The following is a 16,193-nucleotide window of genomic DNA, read 5'->3' on the forward strand; positions in this document are numbered from 1 at the left end:
TGTAGCGTATGTAGTGTGTGAGTGTGAGTGTGTGTGAAGTCTGTACAAACTGAATGATTGGGGGGGGTTTCCTGCTACACTATGAAAGGCTTGGAGATGGAGCGGATTTCCAGCCAACCTTCCAATCACGTAACGCTCCCGGTTCAGTGAGCAGCAAAGGACGCCTTCCTTAAATTGCGCCCCCCCCCAAAAAAAGAAATCACTCGGCACGTTTGACCTTTCTTATCCAACAACGAAACGTTCTCTCTTTCCGTTTCGTAGGTCTATGCTCCCTTTCCAGCAAGTGAGGGCGGAAAGCAGGCGAGTCGCTGCTATGGGAGAGCGGTGGATTGTGGGAGCGGGAGGTGGAGCCTGCGCAAAGGCGGAGAAGCTGCCCCCGCCTTTGTCCGCTCCTGGCCCAAAGGGGATGCGGGAATCGAGTCTCTATAAGACGATTTCCGGCTCTCTCTTGAAGGAAAGAGGCTTGCGGGCCCCTGAAGGGAGAGAAGCAGGGCCCCTTCAGCTGCCACCTTCCTTAAAAAAGAAGAGGTTGCTTGTCCTCAGGCTTCTCAAGGAAGGACGCGCGCATATTCCTGCATTGCAGCGGGTTGGATGGATGACCCTCAGGGTCCCTTCCAATTCTATACGAGATTTGCTCCTTGTGGGGGTTGCAATGGGGGAAATCTGCTTATGCAAAGTAGGCGACACCCCCCGCCCTCTGAGTTCGAAGTGGGCGGGGCCGCCTTCCTTGGCCCCGCCCCATCCCATAATCCCCCTGGCTCTCCGCCCCCCCCCGCCTGCCTTTGCTCTGGAAACCTCCATGTGCTGAGCAGGAGCCGCGGGACCCGCAGCCGAGCAAGCGGATGGCTCCTCCGACAGGTGATTTTGGGGGTGCAAAGCAGGCGCGCCGGGGCGGCAGCTGCCCTGAGTCGGAGCTGCAGTAGGAAGGCGGGACGGGGGGGGGGGGGTCAGAGCCAGGAAGGCTGGGGTTCCCCCCATCTTCCCGTTTGGACTTGCCCGGGTGAATTTCAGCCTTCCCTGCCAAGAAGCTTCCTTCCTTCCCCCCCTCTCTCTGTCTTTCCACAATTCGTGCCAAAAAACGTCACCGAATGGATATCTGCCTGCTATGCTTGAGGTGCGCAGGGCCTTCCCTTTCCCGTCAGGTCGCTCGTTGGCACCGTCCCTGCCGCCCTGGGAGTTGGCAGAGGAACAGAGGGAGCGGGAGGGAGCTCTGGGCTTATGCCCGGCACCGCTGAGCCCTTGAGGGGCACCAGGTGCCGAGCAGGAGCAATGTGCCGACCGCCAAAGAATGTCCGAACCATGTAGCCCAGGTTCCTTTTCTCGCAGATGCCCCCGAAGGGGAGCTCAGCCGGCAGGATTTGAACAGACGAGCGACTTTCCCCTTCCTTGTGTGGTTTCCAGCAACTGGGATTCAGAAGCAACTGGGGAGGCCAGAGCAGAGATATTGTGGCTAAGAGCCATTGACAGGGCATGAATTTGTCCAGTCCTCTTTTAAAGCAGTCTAGTTTGCTGGCTGCTGCTGCTTCCTTTGGCAGGGAGTTCCGCAGATCCCCGGCCACTGGCGCTCGGAAGCATTGCTGCCTCCAACTGTGGAGGCACGGTAGAGCCATCCTGGCATTGTCCCCTCCATGAATTTGTCTGACCCTGTTTCTAAGCTGTCTAGGCTGGTGGCTGCCTCCTGTGGCGGAGAGTTCGGCAGATTCCCAGCCACTGATATTCAGGATCCTACTAGCCTTGGCCCTTTATTTTCCCATTCCTGCTTGCTTGATGCCCCCTCTCTGCCCCCTTCCCCCCCCCAAAAAAAAATCCCCCCCCAAATTTATAATAAACACAAAAGAAAAACAATACAATAGACAAACAAACATATACTATCTTAACTGTCAAAATCCCAATTTAAATAACATTGTTAAGTGACTTCCTCAGACCCCCCCCTGTGTTTCCATAATACTCATTTTAGCAGTTTTCCAATATCCACTTTCAAATAGAATTAACTTATTCCATTAATATCTTTCTTTCTTTTCATAATGTTCTCAATACATAAAGTTATACAATCAATCTATTTTACTCCTAGGCCAATTTGGTACTTACAAGTAGTTCTACTTAAATTATGTTAGAATATCTAGCCAAATAGTCCTTACATTTCTTCAATTCTTCTTGATGCTCCTCCTCCTTCTGATCGCGGATTCTTCCAGTTAGGTCAGCCAGCTCCAAAAAGTCCACCAACTTCATCTGCCATTCCTTCACTGTTGGCATTTCTTGTAGCTTCCAATTTTTGGCTAACAAAATTCTTGCTGCAGTTGTGGCATACAAAAAGCCCCCTCTCTGCCCCTTCCCTACCCAGACAGCGCCATGGAGGCTGCAGCCCCCCCGTGCCCGGCCAGCCACCTCCGCTGGGACCTGACGGCCACACAGATCCAGGACGCTACGGCCAAGCTGATCGAGAAGACCAAGCGGGTGTACGACACGGTGGGTGCCCTGGCGCAGGGCGACATCTCCTACGAGAACACGCTGGGCGCCCTGGCCGCCGTGGAGGTGGAGTACACGGGTAAGTCCAGAAGAAGGCGCATCATTTCCACACAATAGGAATCCTGGAAGCTGTAGTTGGCTGGGAGTGCTAGGAACTTCAGCACTGGGAGAAGCTGCGGTTACTGGGATTCTTTGTGTGGATCTGCCTTATCCAATGCAATTCTTAAGGAGCCAAACTGATGCTAAGGATACAATAACCTTTCAAAAGTGTTTGTGGGAAGGGGTGGGGGGAAGGAAGATTCTTAATAATAATAATAATAGTTAAATTTGTATACTATTCATCTGTAGATCTCAGGGCAATTAGGATATATGTATTGATTTGTGTGTTTTTGCTCTACTTTTTAGTATGTGTATTGTGTTTCTATCTTGTATTTTTATGGTGCAAGCCTCCTGGAGGTAGAATCACAGGGGAATACTGTTGGAAGGGACCCTAGGGGTCATCCAGTCCAACCCCCTGCAATGGAGGAAACCTTTTTCCCAAGCTGGGGCTCGAACCCATGACCCTGAGCTGAAAAGTCTCTTGCTGTATCCTCCTTTTGCTCTATGGATGGAGGACGGGAGACAAGAATGAAATGAAATGCACTAGGTTCCAGGGGGCTGGAGCCGTGATACTAAAAGCCCCATTGTTAGTCAAAGTGAGCGTAGCTCTGGGGCACAGGGTGCTCTCTGCATGGGTGGGTAGGGGGCCGAGAGGTTTGCCTGACAGCCACCTTTCCCTCTTCCCCTCCCAGTTCAGCGGAACATGCTAGACTTCCCGCAACACGTGTCTCCCTGCAAGGAGGTTCGTGCGGCCAGCACTGAGGCTGACAAGAAGCTCTCCGAGTTTGACGTGGAGATGAGCATGCGGCGGGACGTTTACCAGCGCATCATCTGGCTGCAGGTCAGGATGCAGGCGGCGCCCCAAAGTGGGGCGGGGAGGGGGTGGGACCGGTGCTAGAACTCCCCCAGGTGCCAGGCGCTTGCCCAATTGCAACCATGCAGAGTTCTCTGGGCACCAGCTTGGCGACTGACATCTCCCTCTGGCCTCTCCAGGTTTCTTTTTTTCTTTTTATTCTTTATTGAATGTTACAGTTTTTTCATCATCAGAATCATTATTTCAAAAACAAAATACATTACAAATCCTCAAACCCCCCCCCCCCCCCGTGACTTCCCTCAACTTCCTTTTCTGGTTTTTTGGCATATTATACAGTGGTGCCTCGCAAGACGAAATTAATTCGTTCCGCGAGTCTCTTCGTCTAGCGGTTTTTTCGTCTTGCGAAGCAACCCTATTAGCGGGTTAGCGGTTTAGCAGCTATTAGCGGCTATTAAAGGCTTAAGGGATTAGCGGATTAGCTGCTAAAAGGCTATTAGCGGGTTTAGCGGCTTAGAAAAAGGGGGTGGGGAGCGAAAAAAAATCTCAAGACTCGCAAGACAGTTTCGTCTTGCAAAGCAAGCCCATAGGGAAATTCGTCCTGCAAAGCGCATTGAAAAACGGAAAACCCTTTCGTCTAGCGGGTTTTCCATCTTGCGAGGCATTCGTCTTGCGGGGCACCACTGTATCTCCCTGCTTATTGGTTATTCTTTAAAAATTTTAAAGTAATTATTATTCTCTTATCATTTTAACATCCTATTTCTATTTCACATTTCTTATGTTGATTGCAAGTGTTTTATCAAACCTTGCAAGTGAGTCTATTTCTTTACATTGATTCTGTAAAGTTTATATAAATGGTTCCCAGTCTTTCTTAAAATCTCTATTGTCTTTGTCTTTCCATTAGTTTTGCCATTTCAGCGTATTCTGTCAGATTCCATTCTTCTTTAGCTGGTATTTCAGCACTTTTCCTTCTTTGTCAGGCTTCCTGAATCTCAGCCCTCCAGATGTTTTTGGCCAACAACTCCCATGATCCCTAGCTAGCGGGACCAGTGGTCAGGGATGATGGGAATTGTAGTCTCAAAACATATGGAGGGCTGAGGTTGAGGAAGCCTGATCTTTGTGCTAGCAACATCCTAGCCGTAGTTGTAGCATACATGAAAAATTTTTTCTTCTCTTTCAGCAAATCTTGACCTGAAATGGCTAACAAAAAGGCTTCTGGGTTTTTCACAAAAGTTAGCGTAAACATTTTCTTCAATTCATTATAAATCATTTCCCAATATTTTTAAATTAGTTTACAATTCAACCACATATGAAAGAACGTACCCTCTTTTTCTTCACATTTCCAACACTTATTGGGGGAAATAATTAATTGCCTAGCACTTGCAGTTATTGATCTCTAATATAACTGCAAGTCCTAGGCAATTATTTCCATGCAACTTTACACACATCTAACTTTCTAAGTAAAACTAAATTGTATTAATTTAACCAACTCATTTTGGTGCTGTCAGGCCTCACAGATGCCTGTTTTGGTATTCAGGCATCTGTATCCTAGAATCCTAGAAGGGACGCCCAGGGGTCATCCAGCCCAACCCCTCACAATGCAGGAATCTCAGCCAAAGCATCCCTGACAGAAGCCACCCAAGCTCTGCTTAGAAACCTCCAAGGAAGGAGAGTCCACCACTCAATCATTTTTTATTAAACTGATTTATATTTGGCCATTAGCCTAAAATATCGGAGTTGCACAAGTCAGGCGTCTTGAGTTTTTCAGCTTTCCAAAAATGAGGGGTGCTAAAAAATTGTAACATGAATTGGGAAATTGAAAGATATTTTTATTTTCCCTTTTCAGAAGGTAAAATGGAAATTCTTTGGTTTCCCGAAAGATGTTTTGGTGCTTCTTCATCGAACCCAGAGTTGCCTAGCTAAATGTTGTCCAATACATAGAAATCGTTAAAAATGACAGCTGAGTCTGGCAGCTATATGGTAGATTATTAAAATTATTTATTATTAGAATTACTTGGTTTTACCTGACATTTTTAGAAGGCAAAGAGGATACTTGGTTTTGCTTAGAGAGTAAAATTTCTCTAAAAATGATTGCTGTATATTTGCAGTTATTATGTTTGTTGTTTTGTGTTCCATGATCTTTTCAGATGGTAAAATGGATGTTCTTTGGTTTTCCAGAAGCAGTTTTGGTGTTTCTTGGTCAACCACAAAAATACAAGCAGATTTGCTCACACCCAAAACCCTATTTTTTAAAGACCCCTCCCTGAAGAAATTTGCAAAAAATTAAGTTTAAATCAGCTTTTCATATGGAAGCATGAGGACTAGAGTCTTGCTTTATTGGTAGGCTTCAGGCTGCAGCTCAGTTTACAGAAATTAAGTTTTGCCCTGCCATGAGCTTTAAAATCTGCAGGTGCGTCAAGTGAACTGGGTGTAGGTGTTGCTCTCAGCCCTTGGGGCAGAGCTGGTGTGTGGCAGCAGTGCAGAGCGTGGGCTGTGAACCTGGAAAATCCAGTTTGCAGAGCAGCTCTCCTCGGAAGCTCCATCTTCGCCCTTTGGCTGGGCAGGGTCAGAGCTCCTGACCATCTTTTCTCAACCTTATGGAGATGATATAATAATATTAATAATAATAGCTGTTATCGTTGTAAGTCCTGGCCTATTTTCTGAACTGCTTTAAGTGGTTTAGAGATGAAATAACAACAACAACAATAATAATTATTAGTAATACAGTGGTACCTTGGTTCTCAAACTTAATCCGTTCCAGAAGTCCGTTCCAAAACCAAAACGCTCCAAAACCAAGGCGTGCTTTCCCATAGAAATTAATGCAAAACAAATTAATCCCTTAAAAACAACCCCTTAAACAGCAATTTAACATGAATTTTACTATCTAACGAGACCATTGATCCATAAAATGAAAGCAATAATCAATGTACTGTACTATAAAATAAATAAGACAGTATTGTAGATGATAAAAATGAAAATTAATTTTGTTCTTACCTGCACTGATGACAGTCATTGTTTGGATGGGAGGCTTTTATCCATTTCTGTAGAGACACAATCAATCAGGAGCTGAACTGGGTTCCGCACAGTCACCAAAACAAATGAACCGAAAAAGCCTCAAAAACAAAAATGCAAAATAAATACCAAAAACAAAAGTGCCAAACTTAATCGATTCGGGAAATCTGTTTGACTTCTGAAATGTCTTAATCCAAACTTAATCCATTTGGGAAACCAAGGCACGGCTTCTGATTGGCACAGGAGCCCCAGAAACAATAGCCGACAGTTGTATCGGATGTTCAGCTTCCGAAAAACATTCAAAAACCAGAGCACTTCCTTCCGGGTTTTTGGAGTTTGAGAACCAAGGTACCACTGTAATTATTTGATTTGTTGCTTCCTTGCAGGAGAAGCTGGAGAACACCTCCCTGAAGCCGGAAGCGAAGCGATACCTTGAGCGCCTGATCAAGCTGGGCCGGCGGAGTGGCCTCCATCTCCCCGAGGAGACGCAGGAGGTGGGAGACATTTGCCCGGGGGGGAGGCCCTGAGGGTCACCTGGCCTCCCAGGGGCACAGCTAGACTCAAGAGGCAAATCCGTGGCTCCTCTTGGGGAGGCTTGGAAGCGAAGGGAACGGAGCTGGCCGAACGCTGTGATTCCTGCCTAGCAGTGGGTGGGACTGGATGACCCTTGGGGTCCCTTCCAGCCCCCCCATTCTCTCATCCCAGCGGGGCTGGAGGGACGCCCCTGCCAGGGAAGATGATGCGCAGCCTGAGACGAGGGAGCCCTTCTTCCTCCCGTGGAGTCACGGAGGCCTTTTAGCGAGTAAACTGCCCTGCGTGGAAATACGTGGGATCGGGAACCAGGGGTGAGGGCGGGGGGGGGGGGGGAGTTGTTGGGGCGGAAGCCAACTCGGCTCGGGGCCTTTTGCTGCCTCCAACCCCATTTCCCCCTTTCGCCCAGAAAATCAAAGAGATAAAAAAAAGGCTGAGCGTCCTCTGCATCGACTTCAACAAGAACCTCAATGAGGACACGACCGTCCTGCCCTTCTCCCGGGAAGAGCTGGGTAAGGGCGGGGCAACAGGTGTCCCTCGGGACCCATTGGGGGCAAAGCGGGTTGGACTAGATGACCCTTGGGGTTCCCTTCCAACTCTACCTTTCCATGCTTCTTCATATCTGGGATAGCTCATTCGGTAGAGCAGGAGACTCTTAATATTGGGGTTGTGGGTTCAAAACCCACCTTAGGCAAGATTCCTGCCTTGCAGGGGGTTGGGCTGGATGACCCTCAGGGGTCCCTTCCAACTCTCAGCCAAGCCCAGTAATTTTCTCAACCGTTCCTCCCAGGTATGCATAGAAATAATTTAAAATACTTGTTGTTAGATTACAGATTAATGTTATTTTGCTTAGAAAGGGTAAATGATTGCCAAGTACTCGCCATTATATTACAGTTTCATTTTGTCATTTATTATTATTATTCTTGACCTTTTTAGAGGATACAATCTCCAGAAGCAGATTAAGTGTATAAAAGCATCAGTGCACAGTGTAATAAGGAAATAATCCCAGTAACCCAATAATGGACACCAGGCGCCATGAAGCCTGCAATCCTCGCATGAAACTTGTACAGTTAAAGCGCCTAGTCCTCTGTGAGGCTCACCCCCTGGGCCCTTTGCCCGCCACCCATGGGTGCCCTTGTCCTTCCTTGCAGGGGGTCTTCCGGAGGACTTCCTGAGTTCCCTGGAGAAGACTGAGGGGGGGAACCTGAAGGTGACCCTGAAGTACCCCCACTATTTCCCCCTGATGAAGAAGTGCCACGTTTCAGAGACGCGGAGGCTGGTGGAGAAGCAGTTCAACTCCCGCTGCAAGGAGGTAGAAGGCAGCACAAACCAAACAAATAAACGCCTTTTCTGCTTTCTGCTTGGAGAACGGCTCCCTTTCTCCCTGCATATCTCAGCTGTCACATGAAAACTCAGCAGGGACTCGTTTCAGCAAACTTGCAATTCAAATTTTGTCCCTCGCTCATTAAAAGCCGTCTGAGTTGGTGTCCTGTGGCGGTGAGTTCCGCAGATGGACCCTGTGCCGTTTCGCCCGCCCTGACCCTCCTGGCGTTCCGCTTCCTTGCATGTCACGAGTTCGAGTTTACGATACAGGGAGGAAAACCTCCCTGTACGATTCCATTTTCTTTGTTGAGGGTTTTGCTGCAGCCTCGTGTTTCCTTACATTTCTCAGAATGTCTGTTTCTCCATGTAGTTGATGATAAAGGCCTTTTCTGAAAGGGGGGGAATAAAAGGGGCTCCTTTGCGGTCTCCCCCCCCCCCCGGCTGCCTCACCGCCTCCCCCCCCCTCCGGTTGCCACAGGAGAACTGCCTGATCCTGAAGGAACTGGTGGATCTGCGGGCGAAGAAGGCGGCTCTGCTGGGATTTGAGACGCACGCCGACTTCGTCCTGGAGATGAACATGGCCAAGGACTGCCAGACGGTGGCCTCTTTCCTGGGTAAGGCGTTTCTGCAGATGGCGAGCACACGGCTTCAGCCCCAAAGAAAGCGGGACAGTTGAAGGGTCTCCTAGGACTGCAGGGGTGGAAGGGACCCCAGGGGGTCATCTATCCCAACCCCTTGGAAGGCAGGAATCTCCACTAAAGAATCTGTTAAAAACCTCCAAGGAAGGAGAGGCCTTCCAATAGGTGCAAGGAAGTCTCTCCATTGTTCGTGTTTCTTATTTGCGTGTTTAGAAAACCTTTGACTAAAATTCTTTATTAACAATAGTTATTTTTGAAAGCCAGAGGAGCTTCACAGACCCCTCGCCTGCTTTTCTGCTCCGGAGGGCAGGACCCGAACCAACGGATTCAGAAGGTGGTGGACTCTGCTTTGGAGGATTTTAAGCAGCTGTCCATCAGGGATTCTTTTGCTGAGATTCTTGCCTTGCAGGGGGTGGGTCTGGGTGCCCGCAGGGGGTCCCCCAACCTTCCATTCTGTGGTTCTTCGGCCCAGCTTCCTGCCCAGCACAGGGTTGGTCTGGATGACCCCCGGGGGACCCTGCAACCCTCCCGCACTCTTCTCCCCCCCCCCCAGATGAGCTGGCAGCCAAGCTGCGCGTGCTGGGCGAGCAGGAGCGGGCCCTGATGCTGTCCCTGAAGCGCCAGGAGTGCGAGCAGCGCGGCCTGCCCTTTGACGGGCGCCTCCATGCCTGGGACCTGCGCTTCTACATGAACCGGGTTCAGGAGACGCTTTACCAGGTGGACCAGAACCTGCTCAAGGAGTTCTTCCCCATGGAGGTGGTGACGGCTGGCCTGCTGGGTATCTACCAGGAGTTGTTGGGGCTCACCTTCCGCCTGGAGGAGGGGGCCCCCGCCTGGCACCCCGACGTCCAGCTCTACGCCGTGCAGGACGCCCACTCCGGCCAGGCCATCGGGAAGTTCTACCTGGACCTCTACCCAAGGTGGGTCCTGGGGGGCGGAGGGTCAAAGAGCGTGCAGAAGGTCCCAGGTCCAGGGCTTCTAGTCTTCACGGGCCAGCAGCTGGGTAGACTGCCTCTGCAGCTGGAGGCTCCATAGTAAGAACCCGGGGGCTGGACCAGCCCAGCAGCCCAACATCCTGACCTCACAGCAGCAAAATGCCCATAGAACCGAGGAATCCAGAGTTGCTGTCTCTGGAGCTGGAGGCTCCAGAAAAGAGCTTTGCTGCTGGACCAGACCCAAAGGGGGCCCAGCTGGCCTGGCCTCCTGGCCTCCTAGTGGCCAGGTGCCCCCAAAGAGCCAGGATTCCAGATCGACTGCCTCTGGAGCTGGAGGCTCCATCAAGGCATCCGAAGACTCCCGCCACTGGATCAGGCCCAGAGCACCCTGGTCCCAAAGTAGCCGACCAGATGCCCTCCAAGGGAAGAATTTTGGTTGCTCTGTTAATAGCTAAACAGCAATTGTTTCATCAATGATTTGTAATTGCTTCCCTGATGATTCGTTACTTATTTTCTAAGACTTGAGCTGCATTTAGGATGTTATTTTACACGTTCACCAGTAAATGGTTGTAAAAGGTTAGGGATTCATCAGGATGGGAATTGGCAAAGAAATAAAATCTAGCAATCAGTCCAGAAGCCCCCAAGGGGTCCTGAGCACACCAGCCCTGCCCCCAGCTGCTGTCCCCGCCTTCTGGTTCCCCAGGGCAGAGAGGTTCTGCCATCCCAGGAGGCCTCTCAAGGAAGAGCCTGGCTGCTGCCTCGGGCCAAAGTCCAGCCCTGCTTCCTGTCCTTGCTGGAGTCCAGATAGACTGTCCTTGGCCCCGGAGGCTCCAGCCCCCAGAGAGTATCAGAAGCACAGCGTGGGAAGGGACCCCCAGCCCAGCCGGCTGCTCTGCTACAGGCTCTCTTTGTCCCCGGAGCAGGGAGGGGAAGTATGGCCACGCAGCCTGCTTTGGTCTGCAGCCCGGCTGCCTTCTCCCCGACGGCAGCCGCCAGATCTCGGTGGCAGCCATGGTAGCCAACTTCACGAAGCCCACGCAGGATGCGCCTTCGTTGCTGCAGCACGACGAGGTGGAGACCTACTTCCACGAGTTTGGGCACGTCATGCACCAGCTCTGCTCGCAGGTGAGAGGCCGACCCGGGAGCCCTTGGCCTCGGTCTTCTGGGCTGGAAAATGGGTCCGAGGTCAAGTTGCTGAATTTTCCAACCTTTGAAAATGAGGGGTGCTAGAAAGCGGTGAAGCAACCTGGGATTGGAAAGGTATTTGGGCTAAATTAGTGCAATTTAATGTTGCCTGTTGGGTAAAACGTGTGAAACAGTGTGTAGGAATCATTAAAAATGATTGCCAAGTATTGAATGGCAGAGTTGGAAGGTACACCACAAGGTCATCTAGTCCAACCCCATGCAGGTACACAAGTATCCGTGGCAGGTGGCCCCCCACGGCAGCGTCACATAGTGGTTAGAGTGTCGGACTAGGTCCTGGAAGTGACCAGAGCTCAAATCTCCCGCACTCAGCCTTGAAGGCCACTGTGTGACCTCTCAGCCTAGCCTGCCTTGCATGGTTGTAGGGATGAAAACAGGACAAAGACTTGGGAGAGACCAGGGTTCGAATTCCCCCACCTTGGTCATGAAGCTTAATGACTAACCTCTCTCTCGGCCCCAACCTGCCTCACAGGCTTGTGGTGTCGATTAAATGCGGCCTGAGTGGGTTCAAATGCTTAGCCAGGAAGCGGCTCACTGGGTAACTTTGAGGACAGTCCTGTAGCCCTTCCTCTCTCTCTGCCCCCGGACAGGCGGACTTTGCCATGTTCAGTGGGACCCACGTGGAGAGGGACTTCGTAGAGGCTCCATCGCAGATGCTGGAGAACTGGGTGTGGGAGAAGGAGCCCCTGCGGCGGATGTCCACGCACTACAAGAACGGCGTGCCCATCCCAGACCAGCTGCTGGAGAAGCTCATCAAGTCCCGACAGGCCAACACAGGTAGGCAGCGTCCCCAGGAGGCTGCAGGGGAAGGAGCAATAACACCTGCAAAAGCATGCCAGGAATCGTAGCATTGGAGGGGGCCCAGGGGGTCATCCATCCAACCCCCCGGCAAGGCAGGAATATTTCGCCCAACGCAAGATTCAAAACCACAACCCTGAGATTAAGAGCCTCAGGTTCTCCTGACTGAGCTCTCCCAGATCAAAAGCTTATCAATAAAAAGTAACTTGCTGGGAAAGAATCTTGGATGCTGAACTGTCCGGTAGCTTTCTTTCTCCATTTAGAACATTTGTATGTGTGTACTAATTCAAATTAAATCCTTTTGATGCATAATAGCAGCACCATATGGATAAGCAAGGAAATATCCCCTTTAACTCAGAAGTCGGTGTTTAGGCAATACATGCAAGACTGCTTAGTTTATTTTGTTTCATTCATTCATTCATTCATTTAATAGTTAATCAGCTTCCGCATCCCAGACTCCTCTTCATAAAGAAGGCGACACACAGTTTCTGGGAACCAGGAAATTCCTAACCCAAAGCGAGTCCTCTAGCTTTTGTTCTTAGCTTTTTGAACCTTCCTCTGGTTTAATTCAGTTTTTGGCTTTCCCCCCAGAACTGGATGGGCCAAAAGGCTCCCTGGCCATTTGGGGCAGGGGATGGGGACCCCAGAGCCCCCTGCCCCACTTTTCTCCTTTTCCCTCTCCTCCTCCTCTCTCTCTCTCTCTCCAGGAATCTTCAACCTGCGGCAGATCGTCCTGGCCAAGGTCGACCAGGCTTTGCACACACAGATGGACGCCGACCCTGCGGAGGAGTATGCCCGGCAGTGTGACAAGATCCTGGGCGTCCCTGCAACCCCAGGTAGCAGGCAGAGGAGGCTGCGGGAAACAGCTAAATCTGGTCAAGATCAGTGCAGTTTAGAAATCTGGTCAGATTCCGTGCCGCTTTGAAAGGTTTCACCTGCCCTCTTAATCCCAGGGGGCCTGATGCTCTCCTCCTCTTTGGTCTTGGGTTGCAATCTTTTGTTTTTACTTGTTTTAGTCTTCCTTGACTTTTTTTTCTTTTGCCATTCCAATGTTTCCTTTTGGTCAAAGTTCTATGATTATATCCTTTTATGGTGTGGGTCCGGGAGAATGACGCATGGAAACGAAAAGATGGAGAGCTAAACCGCAAAATGGGCACGTAGGGCAAGTTTCGTTGCCAGAGGGTGAAAACAGCCGAGTCCCAGGGAAGGAAGACCATCCGCGTAGTCAGAGTATGTGTCACAAAGGAATGGCAAACCATAGAAGAAGCACCTGTAGGTTCTAGTCCTCACTGACCTCTCCGCCGAGACCTCTCTTCTCTTCCAGGGAGCTTCTGTGGTGGGGTTTGGGCTGTTTCCCATGGAGATGCAATGCCCCACGCACACTATTGGTTGGACTAGATGGCCCTTGGGGGTCCCTTCCAACCCGACAATTCTGTGTCTAAGGAAGGGTCCCCCAAGGCTCTCCTAACCTTCTCCCTGCATTGCCCCTTGCAAGGTACGAACATGCCGGCGACGTTTGGCCACCTGGCAGGGGGCTACGATGCCCAGTACTACGGCTACCTCTGGAGCGAGGTCTACTCCATGGACATGTTCTACACCCGCTTCAAGAAAGAAGGCGTCATGAACCACAAGGTAGGCAGGGAGCCCTCTGTTCCCATCGCCTCTCGTCCTTCAAGCCTCTGCTGCTTGTGCATAGGCAACCAGAGCTGCCTGTGTCGCTCACCTGCCAGCCAAGAGCCTGGAATGGCCTTCGACAAGCACTGGGTCCTGGGGAACTCCCTGCCACTGGGGATCAAAGTGAAAACCCTTCTACTCCACCAGGACTATTACAGTTAACAGTGGTGAATGGACAACCATGTTTAACTTTATGAAGTTTTATGAAACAGCCTTATGCATTTTTTATATATAACAACAACAACAACAACAACAACATAATAATAATAATAATAATTTATTATTTGTACCCAGCCCATCAAGGGACGCGGGTGGCACTGTGGGCTAAAGCCTCACCGCCTAGGGCTTGCCGATCGAAAGGTCGGCGGTTCGAATCCCCGCGGCGGGGTGCGCTCCCGTTGTTCGGTCCCAGCGCCTGCCAACCTAGCAGTTCGAAAGCACTCCCGGGTGCAAGTAGATAAATAGGTACCGCTTACTAGCGGGAAGGTAAACGGCGTTTCCGTGTGCGGCTCTGGCTCGCCAGAGCAGCGATGTCACGCTGGCCACGTGACCCGGAAGTGTCTTCGGACAGCGCTGGCCCCCGGCCTCTTTGAGTGAGATGGGCGCACAACCCTAGAGTCTGTCAAGACTGGCCCGTACGGGCAGGGGTACCTTTACCTTTACCTTTTACCCAGCCCATCTGGCTGGGTTTCCCTAGCCACTCTGGGCGGCTTCCACAAAGACAAAAAATACACTAAGATGTCACACATTAAAAACTTCTCTGAACAGGGAAGTTTATATAAATCAATTTTATTAAGGTTAGTAGAGAAAAATACAAAACAATATCTTTCCCCCTAGGTACAATAAAAGCATAAAAAGTGGGACAGAAAGAAATAAAAAGAGTAGAAAAGTGGGGGGGGGGGAGAGAAATAAGCAGTGTGCAAAGACTTTTATGCCGGAGAGAGGGCAGAGCCTCTGCACCCGCTGCTTTCCCCATTGCATGTCCCAGAAGTGGCAGTTTATTGCATGACTCTCCTTCCCTGGAGGTGTTTCAGCAGAGGCTGGGTGGCTGCCTGTCTTGGATGCTTTAGCTGAGATTCCTGCATTGCCGGGGGTTGGGCTGGATGACCCCTGGGGGCCCCTTCCAACTCTGGAGTCTCTGATTTTGACCGCCTTCTCTCTGGCTCCTTTCTAGGTGGGCATGGACTACCGGAGCTGCATCCTGCGTCCCGGCGGCTCCCTCGATGCCTCCGACATGCTGCTCCACTTCCTTGGCCGGAATCCCAGGCAGGATGCCTTCCTGGCCAGCAAGGGTCTTGCCGCTGACCCCACCAGCCCCCCCTCGTCCTGCTGAGACCTCCCCCTGCCCGCTTCCCGGCTGGGGGCACGTGCAAGTCCTGCCTGGCGGCCTGCTTGTAGAAATAGCCTTGGGAGTGGGGGGGGGTCCTCCTGGTTCTGGAGGGAAGGGGGTCTCTCAGCTTCCTGATTCCCTCCTTGGCCCACCTCCAGAGCCCCAACAAACAAAATTTCTCTAACCCCTTCTGACTCCTTTGCTCCCCCCCACCCCCCGAGAAAATATAGTTTGCAAGGAAAAGGATTGTGCTTTTAACAATTGGTTTGGAGCTCTGATTCTTTCCTGCCCTTGGGTGGAGGCTGGAGTTGTGGATCGCTGGCCTAGATCAGTCAGATCCAGGGCTCTTGTAGAAGTGCAAAGCGCCAAGCAAAGTTGCTGAAGGCAAGACGAGAAGGTGCTGCCGCCCTGCCCTGTGTCTTCGGCTGCAGCCCCTTCTCCTCGATTTTCCTGCGGGGGACATTCACTCGCAGAGGCACCCCCTGGGTTTGCTGCCTCCTGAGAGCTCCAGCTGCAGCGCACAGCGTCTGATGGAAGGCTGCATACATTATTGCAGCGGGGGGGGGGGCTCCACTTTCCTTCCCTCCATTTCTCTGATTTCCATGGGGCTAAAATTATTCCTATTCTTGCTTTGACACCCTTCGGAATCGATCTTAAACCCCAAATCTTAGCTCTGTGTATCTATTAAGCAGTGCAGGTTTGATGCAGTTTGCACAACCGTTCATTTGAGGCTGTTCTCAATGCTGGGTATTTGGGGGGGGCAGGGTGCAAACCCCAGATGACATCACCCCGTGGGGTTTTGTGCAGCACAAAATGGCCCCTCTTCTCCAAAGGAGGGCAATCATCGCCTCTCATGAAGCGGCCGTCTATTAAATCAAAAGACCCTTACGGTTTTTAAGGCGGGACGGAAGCCATTGTGGTGTACAGATCTGGTCTCAACTGAGATCCTGAAGGGGACCCCCCCCCCCAATCTCTGCCTTGGCCTGGCCAGCCACTCCATGCAGCAGCTGTCTGGGCCCCCTGTTGTCATATCCGTCTAACATGGATTGCGGATCGAGTTCTCTCCTGGCGGAAGCAAAAGGGTCCTGTCTTCTTAGCAGCAGCAGCCGGGGCTGAGGTTGGACGGCCAATAAAGGGTTTTTGAGATTTTCGTTTGGGGCTGGACTTGGCATTCTTGATGGAGGGGAGAAGGCAGCTTACAAAGTTGCTAGACCATGTTGTCTTGGGTGTGATTCTGTGGAGAGTGTTTGTGTGTGTGTGTAAGGGAGAGGAAAGAGAGAGAAGGAAGAAAGAGGGGAGCCTCTAAACCCCCAGATTGTCCGAGTTCCCCTCTCGGACTTCCTTGCAATAGACCTGATCCCCATGCACAGAGC

General features: G+C 51.0%; 1 protein-coding gene across 1 annotated transcript; it reads left to right on the forward strand.

Moving 5' to 3' along the window:
• Positions 1-344: 344 nt before the first annotated feature.
• THOP1 (thimet oligopeptidase 1) lies at positions 345-15,971 on the forward strand. Its single transcript, XM_083422042.1, has 13 exons — positions 345-858; positions 2,342-2,545; positions 3,258-3,406; positions 6,775-6,882; positions 7,329-7,431; positions 8,071-8,231; positions 8,721-8,856; positions 9,434-9,800; positions 10,739-10,940; positions 11,609-11,795; positions 12,524-12,652; positions 13,312-13,448; positions 14,665-15,971. The coding sequence occupies exons 1-13, from the start codon at positions 843-845 to the stop codon at positions 14,821-14,823; spliced, it is 2,058 nt and encodes a 685-aa protein (XP_083278168.1). The 5' UTR covers positions 345-842; the 3' UTR covers positions 14,824-15,971.
• Positions 15,972-16,193: the final 222 nt, after the last annotated feature.

The sequence above is a fragment of the Podarcis tiliguerta genome, assembly GCF_965153285.1.
Source record: "Podarcis tiliguerta genome assembly, chromosome: 18".
NCBI classification, from domain to species: domain Eukaryota; kingdom Metazoa; phylum Chordata; class Lepidosauria; order Squamata; family Lacertidae; genus Podarcis; species Podarcis tiliguerta.

Coding starts and splice junctions, on each gene's coding strand:
- THOP1 (XM_083422042.1), top strand. Junction 7,432..8,070: donor CTTCTCCCGGGAAGAGCTGG/GTAAGGGCGGGG, acceptor CCTTCCTTGCAG/GGGGTCTTCCGGAGGACTTC. Junction 8,857..9,433: donor GACGGTGGCCTCTTTCCTGG/GTAAGGCGTTTC, acceptor CCCCCCCCCCAG/ATGAGCTGGCAGCCAAGCTG.